Source organism: Thunnus maccoyii, chromosome 5 (assembly GCF_910596095.1).
Source record: "Thunnus maccoyii chromosome 5, fThuMac1.1, whole genome shotgun sequence".
Taxonomy (NCBI): Eukaryota; Metazoa; Chordata; class Actinopteri; order Scombriformes; family Scombridae; genus Thunnus; species Thunnus maccoyii.
The window spans coordinates 11,307,596-11,328,898 of NC_056537.1; the positions used below are offsets into that span (position 1 = coordinate 11,307,596).

The following is a 21,303-nucleotide window of genomic DNA, read 5'->3' on the forward strand; positions in this document are numbered from 1 at the left end:
CTGATTACACTGATTAGTTCACCCCTTTGTGTTTGAGGGTGTGCTTATCAGTGCAGTGCCAAAATGATTGGAGTGAAAAACCCGCAGAGTCTTGGCTGAAAACCATGTGAACCGAGGGCAAGAGACAGAGGGAAGGAGACAGAGAAGTGGCGAGGTAATGAAAATAGACAAGGAGAGGAAGGTGTTCATTATTTAAGAGACGAAAAAAACGATTGGCCGGGAGTACAACACTGACAGAAAAAAAAAGTATGAGGGAATGATTAATGATGGAGGCGATCAAGACTGAAAGTCCAGCTGAAACCATGGCTGCCATGGTAACCTCTCCTTCCTCTGCACTGACTGGAGAGCACAAGATGGGGGGAAAGAAAACCATCTATGAAGACTTTCCTTATATTGTACAAGAGACTGATTTATGAGAGCAATAAAAAAAACATTACAGCTGTTTTTTTCCATATATAGTGACAACTTTAGTTTACAAAGCTATATGTTTAGGAGTCTTCAGTTCTGCATTCTCATAAAAGTTAAGTATACAGTATGTTTCCATTGTTTTGTCTCAAATCAGTGTATCTACTTTCCCCCAAGTTCAATAAAAATCAGTGCGTATGAAGGAAATAAGGTAACAAGAGCGCTCGATTGCACTGCACGACCGATAGCAGCATGGCAGACAGAAGCCCAGAGAGACAGAGCGAGAAAGTCAGACCAGATTAACAGAGCGCCAAGAGATAAAAGGGAGAACATTGAGACATCAAGTGCAGCCTCAGACCTCAGATAGAGACAACATCAAAGGCGGAATATTCAGGTCTCATGACACATTATGAAGAATATATGAGCAGAAAGGGAAGGAGATTGAGAGAAAGAAAAAAGAGAATAAATGAGAGAGTGCAAAGGTTATCAGCTGTATCAAACACAGATCCATACACTTACCAGGCTCAAAGATGAGCAGAATCATTGAGGTGAATGACACACTTAAGACCTTAGAGGTAGTGAGGTAAAGCCACACTGCTCTATGTATAGGCTGGGAATATGACTATGCTATCATTACTGATGTTAATACTGCTTTTGTTCCTGCCAGCATAGATTAGCTTGTTCTTTAAAGTGTAGACTTTTTCTCATTAAAAGTCTAATAACTTTAATATACAGTCTGTAGAGATTATTAGTGCTTGATTGGTCCTTTTTGCTGCCAACAAAATTAAATTGCTGATAAACATATGGCAAAATATCTGACTACCTTTGATTGATTCTGCTTTAAGCTGATTTGTTTTTAGGCTTTTAGAAAAAAATAATTTCCTCTGCTTCTGCCTGTGGTGAGGTAAAATTAGCATTTTGTATGTTCCAGTGCCAGATGATTTAAACAATCACAACAAAGTGTTTCGAAAGTTAATTTAGTAGGGATGGGCGATACAGCTGAAATCAATATTATAATATTAATAAGAATATTTTTCAGATATTGATACCATTATATAATGCTATGGCAAATGTATTAAAACCACATGTAAAATAATCTAATGATGTTACATGTTCCACTTTTATGCTTTACATCTGACAAAACTCTTGAAATGTTTAATACAAAACATCAGTTTGCTTAAGTTCAATTATTTGGAATTTTGTGAAATGATAATTTCTTTCATTTTCATAAAGATGTATGTTTTATGCTTGTAACTTTAACAATACATTTGTTTTTGAGAACAGTGCATTTGTTCACTTGAGATGAAAGAATACTCAATTTACAAAAAGCAGTTTACAAAAAAAAAGAAATCATTGTAATTTTTTTCTTCTTCCTGGTCAAAACCTGGTGCCTACATTACCCAAAATGCAACTCGACTGCAGACAATTTGGTTGGAAATTTGGGTGTGTTATGCTAGTGGTGGCTAAAGTAGCCTTGAGTCACTAGCCTCAAGCAGAGATGAGGAGCAGAAGTCTGGTAACCTCACTTCTTTCTAACTCCACATCCCACGATTTTTTTCTTTTTTAAACTTGTAGTCTTCAGCCCAGACCTTCACTTGAGGAAATTAATCAGACTTGGTGGAGCTCCCTCTGGAGCCACAACTGTCTTATACAACTTTTTTCACATATGCAGTAATACTCATCAAGACCTGTAAAAAGACTGATGTGTAAAATCGGTGGAGTTCCTCTTTAAGGATAGTGTGCTTTTATATATTGTTAGTTTTTACTTTGACATTTATGCAGCATTTCCTTTAATTCAAGACAAAGTTTTGAAAGTCAATAAACAGTTATGAATTATCGCCCAGCCCTACAATTTATTATTTATGTTAGCTGTAGTTGACTTAACTTACCTGACAACTATATGAACTGGCAGTACTGCAAATATTACTACACAACAAACACTTCTAGATCCAGGTGTCATTACTACTATGAAGTTCCTCACATACTACAGCTATCCCTCTGCATAAGGCCTAGCCTACACCTAGCCCAGCCACTAACCACGGCGTCGTTTACCTTTCTTGGAGAAAAACTCTCGGCTGTACTTCCCGGCAGCGAACACTTTGCGTGGGACCTTCCCAAGGAGCTCCATGATCAGAGCGATGTGGTCTGCCCACCACCACATACATCACAGAGGGAACAGGCACGATTCAGCATTACAGCATGCACACACACATCAACACGCACGTACACTGGCTGTACGGGACTGACACACACTGCTGCCTTGGGGTATTGCATGAACACACTCACAGACGGCAAACTAGCAATACACCTTGAAGTTGACAGTTTTAAGACAACTTTTCATGTGATATTAAATAGTTCTCAGTGTTTTCAGTTATAATTTCATCCAACTTTAAATTTATATGGTGTCCCGACTGTCTGTTAGTGTCCATTTTTGTCCATCTTAGACACCTGTGTGTCCCAGTCCCACCAGCTCTCTGCCCAGCGCTACCTCTTCTGTTGAAGAACTCCCGGGAATATTTTCCGGAGAGCGCAAAGTGCCTTGGAATACAGCCCAGCAGCTCTATGATGTGGGCTATGTGGTCTACGGAGGAGAGAGGGAGGTGGAAGGGAGGGAGGAGAGAGGGAAGGAAAAAATAGGAAGGATGTTCAAAAAGAAGATGGGGAAGGAGATGCATATAAAGAAACACATAGAAAAGGAAAAGACAAGGAAGAGGAAATTCATTGAAAGGGGAGAGATGAACGTAAAATTTATGGAAATTGTAAAGAGGGTGGATTGTGGGTAGGAAAATAGAGACAGGGAAGGGAGGTGACGGGTAGAGAAAAGAGGGGAAAGGAAGAAAAAAGAAAAAGTCACAGACAGTAAAGGAGAAAAATCTGTGTTAGTGAGCTGTGCCTCCACAGCAGATGTGATTAAATGAAATGTTCAGCCTTAGAATAAAAAAGTGACATGCATTCAGATTCAGAATGAACTGAAACCCGAAGCTAGATTTTCAATTTGGCTTCAATAGTGGGAGACCAAAGGTTTCTCTGTGTGAATCAGGATGTTATGAAGAAAAAGAAACTGGCACTGGCTTTTTGCCTGCGCAAAACATGCAAAATGAGGTTAACTGTCTGTCACATGTGATATGTGATGAGAAGAACAACACAACAAGCTGGTGAGATCAAAGATCAGTGGAGATGAAGAGATCAAGGCGTGAGGTGAGGATGAGGGTGCAAAGTTTGGAAATGTGTTTTATTTTGCAAGAAATAGAGGTGGGTTAATGGAGTCTACATGCAGATATGGGGATTGTGAGGCCAGATAGAGTAACACGTGACCAGAGTATAGATACACATATACTCACAGGATGAGCTAACTGGCTAGTGTTGCTCTTGGGCTTAAAGGGGACATACTGTAGAAGGGGATATTTCCACTGCTTTTTTGATTATAAAGCAGGTCTAGGTGCTATATATATACTGTGAAATATCAAAACACTCAGTCCACAAAGAAATGCACACAGCCTGAATTCAGAAACTGTGCCTTTAAATGTGCTGTTTAGACTTCTGTAAGGTTGTGATGTCACAACTATACGCTCAGCGTTTCCCCTATGATTGCCTTGGAGGGACGGCCCACCCCCCCCGAAAGAAACAATATATGTTTATGTTATTTACCTAATTTATGTGCACTTGTTGCATTTCAGCTCAGTGTGAGAGTTTTGCTTTTGCGTTTTGCTGTAATTTATATATTAGTTTCTCTCTTCTCCTCTGCTCTCTTGTGAGTGTAGCAGAGGAGAGACATTCACGGAGGAAACGCTGCGCAGTTGTTGGATGTCAGGAAGCAAATTTGTCATTGCACAGCCTTCCAAAGTTTGGATAACATTATCCTCAGTGGTGGCCATCACAATTTACCAGTGTGTTTTACCCAGAGCCTTGGTTTTACCTACAGTAGCTACAGTAGGCTACAACCCATTACCTGTGGTTGGCCTGAGCATGCATCACTCATAAAACAGTGAGCCAATCAAGCATTGAGCAGACACAAAACAGCCTGTTTCAGGCTGGGTGAGACAGAGGGGCTGCATCCATGGCTTGTACAGCTGTAGCTAGGTGCTTTTTGACCATAAAAACATGCAAATATTTGTAAATAGACCACAGAAATGAAAATATTAAACTGGGATAGGAGCTTAATATGACCTCTTTAAGGTACTAACAGTTGTCATTTTACACTTTGCTGGAAACTGACAATCTGCTAAACTGCAGAAGTCTAGATGTCTACCACAATGTTGCGTTTTGTGAGCTCTCTGTGTATCTATGACATTGAACAATTCTGGTCTAAGTATACAGCAGAGTGGAGATGAGTGGAGGCATAGCAGCAGAATTAAAGGACAGGATTTACAGTTGACAGTGGATAGGGGGATTTGGGGAGAGGGATGGCTAGTTTAAACTAAGCTCATCTGGGGCAATTCTATCCCTTTACAATACAATCTTTTACAGTCTTTTTTATTACAGTGTTTCTCCATCATTCAAACACATTGATTGAAACAAAAGGATCAGTTTTGACCCTTTATGAACCCCCTGAGTTCAGCCTCTACAGTATAAAAATGATCGAAAATCACAAAAGCATTATATGTACCCTTTAAAAAGGGTTGTTGCATTTGCAGCCCTTAATCTGAATAATGGAGAAAAACTGCGCAGCCAATCAAGGTTAATTGGCTCACAAACACAAATTTTCATACACATAATCTATTCAAAATTTTAATTATAACAGTTAATTAAAGATTTAAGACACTTTGCTTCTTAATTTCAAACATTTTCCCTCCCAATGCATTTTGTAGTCAACATCCAGAATATGCATCAAGATGAAATACAAAATTCAGCTATGACTCCCCTCTGGAATACTTTTAAATGAGAACTTGTCTACATTTTTATAACTGGGAAGTAAGTTTTATGTGTGTGAAATACTCACCCTCATCACGGGAATAGTCCTCTCCAGAGTGGGGCTCAAACAGGTAATCTCCAGTGGCCAGCTCAAACGCCTACAAGGGAAAGATTAGAGAACTTGAGTATATGGTAAGTGTGCACTGTACGTATGTATAATTTAAAAGGAAGCGTGTATGTATGTAATGTACTCTATATAGGTATGTGTTCTCCTTACCATGCAGGCAGTACTCCAGATGTCAGCAGGAGTGCTGTAACCGGCTCCTATCAGGACTTCAATGGAACGATACTGTCTTGTCTGGATGTCCTCTGTAAAGTGCTTGTGCTTTGAAGGAGAGGAGAGGAGATCTGTTAATAGACTGTGTGGCAGTCATCAATCGACCACATTCCCTGGACAGTGTTTTTTTAGTTTAAACTAACCCTGTTTTATTTTCTTTTTCATTAAACAATTACATTAAACCATGGCCACCCAAATTGGCAAATTAAATTCCATTTATCTCCAGTCCTTTTCAAATGTAACCTTGTGCAAGCTGTTTGAAGCACAGGCAAGAAAAACTAAACTAAATATTATCACATTTTAAATCAAAATGTAAAAAATGGCCCATTCCTGTGTATTTAAAAGATACCGTATGTTTTGATTCAAGCAGTCATTACCTATCACATCCTGCATCCATTCACATGTTTGCGTAGAAACACACATACAATAAACGACAGACACTATGTCTTACCACCCAGCAGGCGTTTCCGAGATCGGCAATTTTGACTCGAATAGACTCAGCATTGCGCGGGTCTAGTGGGTTGATCAGGAGGTCTGCAGCTCTGGCCCGGACTGGGAAGGGACAGAGTGGTAAAGCAAAGGGTTAAAACATACATTAAGTAGAGATACGCAGAGTTTACACACTCTTACATGATAAGAGGCATTTATTCTAGAGCAGGAACTATTCGGTTTTCTCAACCAGGAATCCAAATATGAGAAACTTAGTCTTGGACTCTATGAACACCTCAGAGAACAATATATGATTCAATGGGTCACTTAACCCACCTCACAAACATGATGCCCTATTTAGCGTCAGTAGACTGGAAAATAGACTTGAAGCAGATATGTGAAATCCTTCCTAAGTTTCAAGGTTGTGATGCTAGTGGTGACCTTAGAGTAAGAGAATGTTAAGAGTCCAAGGCGATGACAGTAAAATGGACGGCGTGGATGGATGAATAATGGTGGTGGTGAGTCATTAATAATACCCAGAGGAGATATTCGGAGAATAAAATGAAATAATAAGCAGCTGAATTGCTTTACCAGACAGCTATAATGTATGAAACAGAAAATCGAAAGACAGTGACGGCTATTTATGTTCTGCTGGTCCGTTATCTCACCAAAGATCCAAATTAACCCTAATTGTTGTTATTCTTTGTTTCCTTTTCTTTACTTATTTAAGTAAAATTCTCTTTTACATTAAAATTTCCCTTTTAAAACAGACCTGATGAGTCATTTGTTGATACAGTTTGAAAGGAAGCTGGTTAATGAAGATGAAAATAAGTGACAGGCAGCGTTCACCCTGCATTTTGAGCTTATTGTACCTTTGGGTGTGTCTCCTGTGCTTGAGGATGACACAGTGCGACTGCGGTCAGCTGCGGGGCTGTTGGGTGACGGTCCTGCTCCGATGTCCACCGTCCCAACCGGTATGGGGTTTCCAGGCTCAGGATCCAGGGGCAAATCAGGGAAGAGAGGCATTGTGGCCCGATAGCGCTCGCTGGAGCCGTTGGTCAACCCCGGCTCGTTCACCTCGCCGTTATACATCTCATAACCAGAGCTGATAGAGTTGTCCCTGTCCGTGTAGCTGAGCTCGGACTCCACCAGGGGGCAGTGGAGAGGCTCAGGGGTGGGGGAGGGGGGTGGAGGCATGCCAGGGTTGGGTTTCAGTCCCTCAGACCCCAACAAAACATGGCCGTTGGTTTTGGCCAAATTGGTTTTGTTGATGTGGGATTTTATGGGGGAGGTGGTGTCCGTGAGGAGTTCAGTCGTCGTGTCCTTGTCCTCGTCTTCCTCTTCCTCATCCTCATCCTCGCCCTCCTCTTCCTCCTCATCATCCTCCTCCTCCTCCCCCTCTTGTTCCTTCGACCCCTCTTCCACCACCACCACTGCCTCCTCCTCTGTTTTGTTCTCACTCTTTGGCTCCTCTGTGTCATTTTTCTCTTTTTCAGTCTCTTTCTCCTCCTCTTCTTCTTCCTCCTCCTCCTCCTCTACTTTCTCCTCCGTCTCTGTCTCTGTCTCCTCTTCCTCGTTGTCGTCCTCTGCACCTTTCAATCCCTCCTCCTCCTCCTCATCCTCCTCCTCCTCCTCCTCTTCCTCTACCTCTGCTTGCGTTGGATCTCCATTACCTTCCTCAGTGGTGGGGGGGATGGAGGCATCTTTTTCAGCAACGGGTGTACGCTCCTCATCCTCCACCTCCTCATCAGGGTCATCGTCAGTGTGGGGTGCCTCACTCTGCTCCTCGGGATGCGCTGCGCCTAACATGTAGAAATTGGAGGGAAAAACAGTTAAGAGAGGCAGCGGGTGGGGAGGAGATACAAGCATGATCAAAGACAGTGTAGGCAGAGTGGAAAACGGCATGAAAAAATGGCAAAAGTGGGAATACGAGAATGAAAGAGACAGAAGGCGGAGAGACAGAGAGGGTGGAGGAGGGAGACAGAGAAAGATGGTGTTTTTTTTTCCCTTGTGAATCAGCCTAGCCTCCTTTACACAGTAGGACCAGTGTGGGTGAAGTGGTTGGAGTCAATCCACCTCCTATTCATTCACAGACAGACTGTGTTCTGCGCAAACCTGCATTCACACACTCACTCCTGCTGCAGAGCTGTCAGAGCAGAGAAGAATCGCTTTTCTAGTTGCTTAGAACCCGGATACCATAAAATGTAAAGGCTAACCTAAATATGTTGCACACTTTTCTTTCACTGATTATTTCACTTTGAATTAAAAGCTACAACCATCATGCTATAAGGATACATCATTCGGCTGAGCCAAGGATCGTATACCACACAGGTTTATTATAAATGAATGCCTGGACACCTTGTATGTTAAGTTAATTAAAAATAAACTGGTGATTCTTAATGAATGCAGTAGAATTAGCTCAAATTTCAATGAGGACACGACAGTCAAATATGGGATTCAATCAATATTCGCTTCCTGAAGCAAATACCAACAATTCTGGGCTTAAGTTTCCAAAGAAGAATATTTTATTATGTTTAAAGCTTCACTAGGCTAGCCTGAAAGTCAGAATGAAGAGGCTATTTAGTCTTAACAGTGAAACAAAATGGCAATTCAGCTCTACTCTGCCGAACTAATTGGAGATGGGGGCAGCGATTCAGAGGTATGAAACCAGGCTATTAAGGCAACATAGCACATCGACTGCAAATGGCAGTGACAGATAATTAATTGAAAACAAGCTAAAATTTCAGAGACAGAACTATATTTTTGGAGGATTCTTTTGAACCAGGATTTAGTCCAAAGGACAAAGTTAGCATGATGATAATAAAACAATGTACATGCACACAAAGTCAGATGTGTTGGGTCATCATTTGAATGCATTTGCACGGCCAAACATTGCACAAACCCTCAGGAAAAAGGTAAAAGTATTAAATAAAGAAGGAATAATCCTGAAAAATCTGTATAATATCTCTATTTCTATATGATGCCCAAGAATTTTAGAGGAGCTGAATGTAAAGGTCAACATGCTAACATGCTGTTGTTTACAAGGTTCACCATCTTAATTTAGAGTGTTAGCATGCTAACATTTGTTTATTAGCACTAAGCACAAAGTATAGCTGAGGCTGATGGTGTTATTAATTTTCCAGGTATTTGCTCCAAAGGATTGGACAAATCTAAATGTTGACCTGATGATGAAAAGTTAGAGGATCACCATAGTGATAACACTTCCTCCCATGTGAAATATGAATATCTGTAGTGAACTTCATGGCAATTACTGGAAAAAATTGTGAAGTGAAAAGACATTTCACTCAAAACCAGATATCATCTGGTGGCCCTAAAGTAAAAGTCAGAGGATTTCCAAAGTCGTTGGACTTCATCATCTGGGAAACCCTGAATGTCTGTAAAAAGTCTTGTGCCAATTCATCAAATAAATGTGTATATTTCACTGGATAAGTTAAAAATTTGACCTGCTGGTGGTGCTAGATGAAAAGTCATTGGAAATCATTCACTTGCCACCATGGATATCTGCACAAAATTTCATGGAAATCCCATAAGACATTCCTTTCTGGACCTACAGATCAACATTGCCATCCATAGAGCCACTGCACTAGCATGGTTAAAAAGCTTCTTACAGACAAATTCAAGTGAATCATGTTGTTTCCATTAACTCAGGTTGAGGGATTCCAACAGAAAACCAACGCAGTATTGATAATTAATAAAATATATATATAGAAAATATCCAATAGCCTGCATCATACTGTATCTACTGTATACAGGAGGTGGACAACATTCATAATATGATATCGGTCTAACCACTGGACTCTGGATCACATGACTCACATGTATGATTGGTCAACCTGATGGGCCTCTCCCTCTCTCCTCCTTCCTCCTCCTCGTCTTCCCCGTCCTCCTCGTCCTCATCGTCCTCATCGCTCTCCCCCAGGGCCATGATGGGGCCTGGTGGCGGTGGCGGTGGCTGCAGCGGTGAAGGCAGGTTGTGTTCGTGTGCCCCTTTCTCTCCTCCTTCTTTGGCTCTCTCCTCCCTCTTCTCAGCTTCTCTCTCCAGAGCCTCGATCTCAAGCATCCGCCTCTCCAGCAGCTCAGCCTGCCGCTTCTGTTTCTTCTTCAGCTTCTTCTTCTTATTCTTGGAGATCTTCCCCACCTGGGAGAAAAAAAAAAAACAGACAGGAGAGGAAGAGGGAGAGTCATGGGAGGCAAAATCACAAGCATGATATTAAAGGAATAAAACATTTTGATGCTTTTTTGAATGGTATGTTTATGTCCATCTACACTTCCAGTTCATGCTTATAATAAATATTAGCACATTTCAGAAAGAACATATGTAATATTTTATTTTCATTAAGCTTCTCTGATAGGGACATGCAAAGAAACAAACTCCTAATTTTACAGCATGTAATGCAGTATTCTTGAAATTCTGGAAATTGCTGCAACCCTATTTATTGAAGATTCATTAAACAAACTGAGAATCCATCCACGCTAATGTAGAGTGGTAAGAACATTGGTAGGATGATAATACATTTTGAGCATTGAATATAAATAATTTGCAGCATTCAGTACCTTCCTGTGTCTCTAGCTATTGCGACGATCACACCAAATAGTGTGAAATGCTGTATTTAACTTGTCACTTTCTGTGTATGTTTGTATGTATGTGTGTGTGTATATGTTTGTGTGTGTGTGCACTCCTCTCATTTCATACTCACATCTGTTGTACTCACCGGTTTGAGCTGGGGGGCTGTGCTAACTGACAGACAGAAAGGGAAACCACAATCAGAAGCTTTAAACTTTATATACTTAACCGAGTTTACACTACGCTCAGTGTTCTGCTCGCCTGGAAAAGAGATCATTAGATTATGTATTTATATGCTCTTTATATGTATAGAATCTGTAGGTGAAGTGACAAAAATTGCAAACAAATGAAGACAAAGATCTTTCACACTCCCACAGGCTTATTACCTTGTCCTAGATCATTAATAATAATGGTTTACTCTTCTCATGCCTCAACATGTAAATTCAATATAGAGCAGAACACTTACAATCATCTGATACGAATCAGAAATATATTACAGATAATAAATCAAAGCATTTTGATCTTCAAAACATAAAATTACAGTTTTTGGGTTAGGGTAATATGAAAAAAATATTCTTAAATAAACAGTCTTTCCCATTTCCAAACATATTTGCAAATTAATTCTGCTCAGCTTTTCATATTATATATATATATATTAACAAGTATGTTACTATTTATATCCTACATAGTTTCAGTGCTTTCTGAAATACAAATGTGTTAAATTTTCTTCTCACTGAAACAAGCAAAGTTAGAAAAAAAAAGCCATAAACCACATTTCTGCACTTATGTTAATGACAGTAAAACATTTTATTTCATCTTTTCAATTACAGACAGACTCTGTCACCACCACAGTCTTCTGTTTCGACAGTTGATGGTCTCTGGCCTGCCTACACTGTGTAGAAATGTAAGTGGTATATTAGAGACTACTGGCTGATGTAAACAAATTGATGGCTCATGGAGGATTCACCAAGAGGACAGGGTTCATAGTGAGTTCGTCAATTCCGTTTTATAAGAGCTTGATTTTTGTCAGTGGAAGAACTTGAAGACAGAAGATGAAAAAGCAAGAAATATCTCCGTATGCTACAAAAAGGCAAGCAACTCAGGAGGAACGAGAGGCTTCTTTGTGAGTCGTTTTTCTTTACTGAGCATTCCTCTTTAAGAAATGATCATTTAGACAAAAAAAACAGATGATTTATTGCATATTGTAATATTGTTGGTGATTTATGGATTGTTGCATTTATTGTAAATAACAATTTCATATGAGGAATATGATCTGTTAACCTACTACATGGATTACAGACGTCACCTTTTACCTATAATCAGCATTTAGATGAAAAAGCCACACCAACAGACTGCACTGCATGCTAGATTCTCGGGGAGCTTGCAACAAAAAAATCACATTTGCTGATTTGTCTTCTTTCACTTTTAATTATTTAAAAGTAAAATAAAAGTTACCACTGGTGATAATGTGGTGGCAAAGTCTGGGAAAAAACCCCTATGAATAAAATGCAACATCTTGCTTTTGTTTATTCGCCACGAGTTAGATGAGAAGGTTGATACCTCTCTCGCTAAACTAAGCTAACCTGCTGCTCTCTGTTGCTTCATATTTACCGTACAGACGTGAGAGTGGTGTCGATCCTCTCAAGTAACTCTCTGCATTTCCCAAACTGTCAAAGTAATCCTTTGAAATATACAAAGTGTGAGTGTATGTGTGTCCCTACCTGCTGATCCAGACGGTGGGGGGGCTCCAGCTTTCTGCCATTCAGTTGCCTCCATGGCCATGCGCCTAACAAATGCATCATCTACACACATCAGGATGTTCTCTGGCTTGATGTCTGTGTGGATGATTTTACATTTAGTGTGGAGGTAGTCCAGACCCTGCAGGACCTACAAACACATTCAGACGAACAGACACAGATTTTATCACTGAAAAACATGCTCACACTCCCGGTTCGGGCGTATATACACTCAAAAATGCAGACACAGCCTCTTTGTTCAGTTCTCTTCTCTTTCTCTGAGCCATTCTTCTAATGCTTGTCATTCTCTGAGGGCAGAGAGGAGAGGCTGTTGATGTTTTCGTTTCAGTGTTTGTCTCATTTGTTTCTGTCCGGAGGCTTCTGGTTTGGAGCGGAGAACAGTCTCATTTAATTTCTACTCATCTTCAGCTTGGCTTGCTCGAGAGGCGGGAGGCTGGCAGCGGCTGAAATGGCCCAACAACTTCACATGCACATCAGGTGGCTGTGGGGGAAATGCCTGAAAGTCCTGAGTCTTAGCACGGTGTGAAGTGCATAAAGCATGTACTTTATTAGCAGTGTTCAAAGTGTTTCTTGCTGTCTGAGACTGTTCCTTGCTCTCTCTTTATATCTCTTTCTTTCTTCCTTTTCATCCGTCTCTCAGAGTCAATGAAAGCCAAAGCAATAATTTAGGCAAGGAAACTGAATCACTCAGACAGTTTTATTAAATCTTCCCCCAAATTGAATTATGGACATAAATACTCTCAAAAAGTCACAAAACACGTTTAATGATACACAAACCTACTGTTTGCCTAATTCTCAGAGGACAGTTAAGAAATAAAGTACAACTGCTTCACAGAGGAAGAAGAATATTAGCTATAACTAGCTTGTTTTTTTTTGGTAATTTTCTTCTAAATAAGACCTGTCAGAAAGATAGGATCAACCACTTAACAAACTACATAATTATTGTGATGGAAAAAGAACTCTCAGATTGCTTACTTTGTTTTAAATGATCAGCTTAGGAGAGAGACAATCGAAAAACAATGTGAGTTAAGTTGAAGCCAAAATATATTTTGTATTCCAAGTAAAACATACTGACATATACTGTATATCATCAGATTGTTTGAGCTACCAATCTTCTGTAAAGAGATATGCCCTTCGAGCTTGAAAATTCCACATGAATGTGCCAAAAAGCCGGGAGTTTTTCCACAGCACCTTAACACAACATGTATATGTGGATCGGAAGATGTTCAACAATCTGTAAATAAATGCAAAAAAAAAAACTTGCGTGTTTCTGTTTTTAGATCATTTAGTTCCTATGTACAGAAAGCACTTAGATGTAAATGTTAATAGATTAATGAACTCCTGGTAGGAGATATATATTTGGAATACTTTAGACATTTAAGATAGGTGGTATTCGTTTGAGGATAGGGAGATGCATTTGTAATCAGCAGAATTTATTTACATACACATCTGTAAATCTTGTTTTATTTGGATATCATGAAACATGCATTTCATAGTGGTGTTGAGAAATATTTCTCTCCATATTTTATTTCCATGGCTTTAACTATATGATTCTGTAATTGTTTATTTATGGTGTCGCTGAAAAAGAGAAATCCCCTCATGGATAAATGCCTTGTTAACTAGCCAATGTTAAAATACCATCTGAAATTAATGAGTTCTTTCTTTTTAAGACAAATATGTAATAAACATGTCACCTTGTTTGGCCTGTTTGTGCTCAATCTGTGCAGTTTTACAAATGCTGGATTGCAGTGCTCAGATGCATAATTTATCCACATTTTGAGAAAATACAGTCAGCAATGAGATGTCATGATTATAAATACATTCTGTGTGTGTGTGTGTGTGTGTGTGTGTGTCCTTACCTGTTTTATAATGCTTTTGACGCACGGAAGTGGGAGACCTTGGTAGTTGGATTTAATAATCCACTTCAGCAGGTGGTGACCCAGCACCTCAAACACCATACACACATCTGGGATGAAGAGTCAAGGACTCACATTACCACGTCTCCGTCAGTCAAACACACACACACACACACTTCTGATCAGGATACGTATGCCATTGACTCCAGAGATCTTGAAGTCGTCTATCAGCTGAACCACCATGTCCTTGTTGGGGTCGATGGGGTCGCTCTCTCTCACCTGGAGGACAAAAAGACAATGACATTAAGCAAACATGACAGGAAGGAAGGATAGAAGATGAAGGACTGACAAGGGGGGGATGAAGAGAAGATAAAAACAAAGAATATTTAAGTAAAAAGGACAGAAAGATGGTAAAACAAGGAAAAAAAGGAAGAAAGAGGGAATGGGATGACTGAAGGAGAATGACAAAATATGAGGGGGACACAACAAAGGTAGTGGAAGGAGAGGAGAGGATGGAGTATGAGGAAAAGTGAGCAGGAATGAGAAAAGAAAGAACATTGGAGGTGGATGTGGGAGATATAAAGATGCTGAAAAATTGATTCTAAGATGACTGTCCTCTGCACCCACCATGCAAGATAAATGACCAGTGTATCTTTAGTGCTTTTTGTTAACAGAAAGAGGGAGAGGATGAGATGCAAGGTGCGAAGTGGAGGAGGTGAGGAGGTAAGAGAGAAGGAAAGGATGGGAAAAACAAACAAAAAACTAGGAAGAAGACAGGAAGGAGAGAAAAAAATGAAAACAGAACAAACAAAAGAACAAAGCGAGATGAAAAGAATAAGACTCCAAAACCCCCAAATATCAAACGCATCAGATTCTCACACATCGCAGCAGTTTGATCTCATCCAGGGCTGTTTCTGTGTAATGCTGGGCGCTCTTCACCACCTTCATCGCCACAAAGTTCTTCACTCTGTAATGACACACAGACGCATAATTTAATTTAACACTGAATCACGCACAAGTAGGTTGTTGTTATTAATATATCCATGTCAGAAAAAGCAGGAATTACTACATGAGCCAATATTATAAAATGTCCCTCGTCACGCCTTTATTACACGTGTGTTTTGCTAGGCTGTCGTTCACACTGCCCACGCTGCCACTAGGGATGCAAATATAAAGGCTATGTGGCATTTTATCTCTAGAACAAATATTAACACTAATGATTCAGCTTAAACACATTTTTGGTCTCCTAATAGTCCACATTTACAGTTCCTCTTATATTACAATATACTTAAGTATTTTTAAGTGCAATCAGAGCTCTTTTTGAGAGGTCAAATATGTTCATATTAGCTAAAAAAAAAAAGAGCTACAGCTGAGATGATTGGTTGATTAACCGATTAGTCGATCAACAGAAAATTAGTAGAGGACTTCTTTGACAATCGATAAATAATTTACGTCAATTATCAAGCAAGAAATGCCAATAATGAACTGGTTCCAGCTTGTAAAATGCTAGAATTTCATACTTTACCTTATTTTATATAACCGTTTCACTGAATATCTTTAGCTTTTTGGACAGTTTTCAGACAAAACAAGCAAAAAGAAGATATATTGTGAAATTTGGGTAGACATTGTTTCACTATTTGGCAAAATCTGGCAACGACATACAAAACAAAAACAGCAAGACAACGATACAAACAGTAGATATATATATTAACATGAGACAATACAACGACAACAGAGCAAAAGAGTATGAAGTAATGCGATTGCAAATTTACCAAATCAGTTAAGATTGATAGAATTGAAAGATATAGGAAAATAAGAGTCATCAAAATTGAAAATTTTTGTTAAAGGTCTGAAATAAAGAAAAAAGAAGCAAGAGGGAGACGAGAAAAGAACAGAAAGAAAATAACAGTGGTAATAATATAGTAATTATTGCTCTGACGTTAATTCATATGTAAATCATACATACAATACATATTAGGTGATATAAAAGAAGACACCATAAGACTTTATAGTGACACTCTGACTATAACCAAGGGCCATTATTTGTCGAGGATTGTGAGTGACTGCAGAGCGTGCGTCAAGTAACCTCCTTCTCCAACTCATTAGTTCATGACCACCATTAGTGTAATTAACACCAGTGACATGAGTAAATGAGTTTGTGTGCGCGTGTGTGCGTGTGTGTGTGTCAGTGAAAGGTGACACTGGATTGATGATACTGTCATCCATCCACCCCGGTTGCCACGTGAACACAGAAACATTATAGTGCAAATGGACAGCTTTGGTGCCAGTGCAGGGTGGTGTTGGTTGCAACCGTTGTCGTGGTGACATGCCAGATCCTGTCAACAAGTGCGTGTGTGGTGTGTGTGTGTGTGTGTGTGTGTGTGTGTGTGTGTGTGTGTGTGTGTGTGTGTGTGTGTGTGTGAGAGCAAGGTGAAGTGAAGGTCTGCAAGAAGAGCCTTTGTGTGTGCACGTGTGTGAATTTGTGTTGGTGTGTGACGAGTGTTTTTTCTGGGTCATGACGTGTGTGTGGTGTGTGTGTGTGTGTGTGTGTATCTTTCAAAGCCAATACTGTACTCTGTGTGTGTGTGTGTGTGTGTGTGACACTCACTGTATGTCCCAGCACAGCCATACGGTGGAGAAATGGCCCCACCCCAACTTCCTGATCACATGGTACCTCCCGTTGAACAAATCCCCGATCTTCACCGGATGGTACCCTCCTGAGAGAGATAAAGAGAGAGAATGATGAAGGTTACAGGCGACTGTAAGTGATAACCAGGCAATGACACAAAATCCATTAGCGAGTAAGGAGCGCAAGGAAGGCAGCAGAGAAGGAGGGAGGTGAAACAAGACAGAAAATGAGACGGGAGAGAAGTGTTACAGATTAATAAAAAAGGAGAAACAAGTATAGAACATTTACAATCACAGGTGAAGCCCTACAGAATATTATGATAAAGAGACAAATGAAAAAGTTTCCTAAATGCTCCATTTCAGACCTAAAATAGCTGTCGACATTGTGCATCATTTAGAATTGAGCAAATACAGTGTTTTGTATTAAGTGTTATTGTATTAAGCCCCTGGTCTTGAAAAAAATGTATACATGTGTTTTGCATGCTGCCATTTTTTTTGTATGCACAGTATAGTGCCTGTGTCTTTAACAGGGAAGAAACATAAATATAGTATATTGATGAGATGAAGGTCGACAGCTTGTCTTAACTCATTAGGCACCTTACTCAACCTTGACAAATTAATTTTTTTAATCTGCCCTAAAACAACAGTCAGGTGCCCAAAGGAACATTTACCCATGTTTTTCTTGCTATAATCATCATCAGTCCTGTTCATACTGGCCATTAGAAGATCCCTTCATAATGCACTTCACATGTAAGTGATGGGGAGCAAAATCCACAAGCTTCCTTCTGTGCATAAATGTATTTAAAAGTTTATTTGAAACTAATATGAAGCTTCAGTCGTCCAAAGTTGCAGTCATTTTAGTGCCAAATTAACTATTTTCATTACTATCCGTCCACTGCAGCTGAGCAGGAAAACGCTGTATGTCAAGAGGGAATGTTTAATAAAGTGTATGTAATTGTGGTTTATATCCACTTTATTTGACTAATTCAGAGCACTGAAGACTCATATAATCTTCAAATAAACTTCAATACATTTTTTCTCAAAGTGAGGGCTGATTTTGTCCCCCATCACTTACACTGTGAACACATTTGGAGAAGATCCTCTAATAGTCATAATGAACGGGAGGAATAGTTACAGCATGCAACACCTGTTTCTTTGTTCATCTGGGAACCTGACTGATGTTTTAACACAGGACACGAAAATTGTGAACCTATCTTCTAAACATTGTTCAAAACCACAGAGCCTCATAGTTGTGTAAACTATTTAAAGATACCGATATCACTGCTTATTTTGTAACAGGAGTGCATACAAGAAAGGATAGAAAAAAGGCACAAACTCTGACTTTATAGTTTTAAACTCCATAAAGTTATCTTTCAAAAGAGACCAGGATCATGATCGTAATCGAAAAGGGTTGAGGGCAGTAACCATTTTATTTTGGGTATTTCATTTTTGGCCTTGTGCTTATTGAGGGGTTAAACACTTGACACCATGACACTTAATGTATACAGTACATACAGTATACAGTATACTGTATGGTAATGTACATTGTATGTTTCTTCCTTGTGTGCATCCTGTGACTTCACAGTGTTTTCATCATGCTGTATACATGCTGACACTTTTACTCTTAAAGCATTATTCTCATACATTATTACATGCGGTATATAGTATTCCATTTATTTCGAATGTAACGCTGAACTAATGATTATTTTCGTTATTGATTAATCTGCTGATTTATTTTCTCGATTAATCACTTTGCCAATAAAATGTCAAAATTAAAGTTAAAAATGTGGTAACAAGAAATTCAGTTTATCATCATGTATGACACAGAAAAGCTTCAAATATTCACATTTGAAAAGCTGCAACCAGCAAATATCTGGCATTTTTGCTTAAGAAAACGATGATTATTCGATTATCAAAATGGCTGTGGATTAATTTACTGTCCATCGAATAATTGATAAATTGTTGCAGCTCTATTCTAATGTTTTTATCAATTACTATGTCATCACTCCTACACAAGACCAATATTTTGAAGATGCTAAGCTATTGTATGTCACCACTCTGATCAAATAGGACACCAACTGTATACTCACTGTATTCAAAAAAAATAATTCAGTAATTGTTTGTTATGCATCACCCTGGAACTGAATACGATGATCTAAAATGAGACATCAAAATCCTCTTTGTTCTCGCTACAATGACACTACCAGCTGGCAGAAAGAGAAGTCAAGCTTGCCAGGTCTATATTTGTTGTAGGTGTATTTTATTGAACACAAACTTGGGAAGAAAAGTGTGAGAAAAGCGTGATTACAAGTAAAATAGCGCAGACACAGAGGAAAGATGGGCAGGCTAACACATATGTGCACTGTAATAATACTCATAGCATACTGTTCCTACAGTAAAAATATTCAGAAATGTATGAAAAAGCTAAGAGTTTGAGAGAAATATCAAAATCACTGCAGTTTTTTAACAAAAATCCAATAAAAGGAAACAACAATGAGAGGACAGTGATGTGATTTTTTCTCCTTCTTTCACCCTACTATCCCACTGAGAAAGCGAGATCTGACAGTTTTGATATGCTCCTTCTAAAACATAGTAAAAATAAAGAATTTCCCTGCAAAATGAAATATAAAATGAGATATAAACTTTAAAACACACTGCACTACTTTTTTATACAGATATCGAATGATAAGAGAAGTGTAATGATCTTCAGTGTTTACAAAACGGCTGTGCGGCATTTTAAAACTTAGCAGTGTAATGAAAATGAACCTCTCAGCAGACAGCACAGTTTTTTGGCATCCTGAGCGACTGCTGGAAGCTACACTGCCGCTCCTTTCTGGCAACAATCAAACAACCTTGAAACACTGGTGTCACAACTACTGAGCATGTCACACTGATGTCTAGGATGACACTGTTGCAAACCCCCGTCAGGATGACGGGAGAAAAGAGAGATGTAGAAGAGCAAATACAAACAGAAACAGTGAGGAGACAGATCAGCCATTGTTGAGCTCTGTATGACAGATGTAGAGGGTGGAAGTAATGATTTGGGACAGATGACTTCAGTATGTGTGGGTCTGTCTGTTTATGTGTCGTTCTGACCTTTGCAGTAGTCTGCAGGGTCCTCCTGCTCCTCATCGTCGGAGCCCAGGATCTCCTCCTCCGGCTCTGGGGGCCCTGCCGGCTCAGGGGGAGGTGGAGGGGGTGGCGGGGGAGGAGGGGCGCTCACCGGGGCTTTCTGCTGGGTCTCAGGCCTGTAAACACAACAGTGGGATGAAAGTTAGGTAACCTCTCTGGTAACTTTTCACTTCACATCCGCCTCCCAGTCAGAACATTTTCTTTCATATTTTTTTGATATTTCTAGCTGTGACTCACAGAGAGTGAAACTGTAGACGGAGCTGTAAGTGCAGATGAGTAATATCAAAATAATAACTTGTGACATTTTCACATATATATATATATATATATATAAATGTCAGTTCTTGAAGTCTGTGTTGATGATTGGCATCATTCAACAGTGATTCATCCAGTGCTTTTCATGAAAGCTTTTACATTTGCTGTTCTGAACACACTGTGTCAGACGGGTCTTTCCTATAAAAGAAAAAAAAAGCTCAGAAAGTGATGTACCGTATGTCTGTGTTTGGAATAAATAAAAGAGGAACTACAATTTGCATGACCATCGAAAGCATTTAAAGTGTTGCTGAACAAATAATGAAGTGCCATCTACAGAAACACATATTTTATCAAAAGAATGTCCAAGAACATCATAGCATCAGAAATATTTTAAATTACAATACAATGAAGTTATCACAAGTCCTCTGCACAGCAATATATTGTTTTCTGCAAGTGGAAGATTGAGTCTATTTGCACAGCATGCTTTACATGCCACTCTAAATTGCTTATCATTACCTCACTTGGATGTTTGACTTTCACTGTGCAGAATAGATGCACTGTGTGTGTAGATGGCCATTTTCAAAATGAATCTGCTGAAGGGGGGAAGTTTCTCTAACTTAAAATCCGTAAGATTTTCATGATGCTATTTATTATCAGCATTTTTTCAGAAATAGCCACTCAACAGCCACCTGCTTGACATCTCAGATATGAAACAGCCAAACACCGACCACCCAGAATCAGACAACCACTTTAAAACATGTGCAATGTAAAAATAATAGTGTTCTTGTTTGAAATATTCAAACAGATTCAATACATGTATATCAAACTAAGATGACAATGGATATAATATATAGAATGATGGAGAGACAGATGCATACAGATAGAGAGAAGAGATCAGACATTTTTCAGGGTTCATGTCCCTGATCAGTCCTTTCAGTCAACGGCCTTGTTCCACTTCCTTTTACTTAACTAAAATGGGACTGAGCCCATGAGAGGGGAAACATAAAATAGGTTGCAGAGTACAGCCTGCCTCTTTCTCCAGGACTGACTACTTTTTGGGCATTTTAA

At 39.3% G+C, this 21,303-nt stretch overlaps 1 protein-coding gene across 1 annotated transcript in view; it reads right to left on the minus strand.

Annotated features, from left to right (window-relative positions):
* The window catches only part of srpk2 (SRSF protein kinase 2), a 70,547-nt gene that overhangs the window by 3,629 nt on the left and 45,615 nt on the right, over positions 1 to 21,303 (minus strand). The window contains exons 3-18 of the mRNA XM_042410520.1: positions 19,945 to 20,096; positions 16,829 to 16,937; positions 15,100 to 15,187; positions 14,412 to 14,499; positions 14,224 to 14,330; positions 12,329 to 12,494; positions 10,741 to 10,781; positions 9,860 to 10,181; positions 7,613 to 7,824; positions 7,451 to 7,573; positions 6,895 to 7,414; positions 6,045 to 6,145; positions 5,534 to 5,641; positions 5,345 to 5,414; positions 2,894 to 2,986; positions 2,458 to 2,550 (exon numbers count right to left, since the gene is read on the minus strand). Coding sequence (XP_042266454.1) covers positions 2,458 to 2,550; positions 2,894 to 2,986; positions 5,345 to 5,414; positions 5,534 to 5,641; positions 6,045 to 6,145; positions 6,895 to 7,414; positions 7,451 to 7,573; positions 7,613 to 7,824; positions 9,860 to 10,181; positions 10,741 to 10,781; positions 12,329 to 12,494; positions 14,224 to 14,330; positions 14,412 to 14,499; positions 15,100 to 15,187; positions 16,829 to 16,937; positions 19,945 to 20,096 — 2,393 coding nt within the window. The remainder of the gene's footprint in view (positions 1 to 2,457; positions 2,551 to 2,893; positions 2,987 to 5,344; positions 5,415 to 5,533; positions 5,642 to 6,044; positions 6,146 to 6,894; positions 7,415 to 7,450; positions 7,574 to 7,612; positions 7,825 to 9,859; positions 10,182 to 10,740; positions 10,782 to 12,328; positions 12,495 to 14,223; positions 14,331 to 14,411; positions 14,500 to 15,099; positions 15,188 to 16,828; positions 16,938 to 19,944; positions 20,097 to 21,303) is intronic.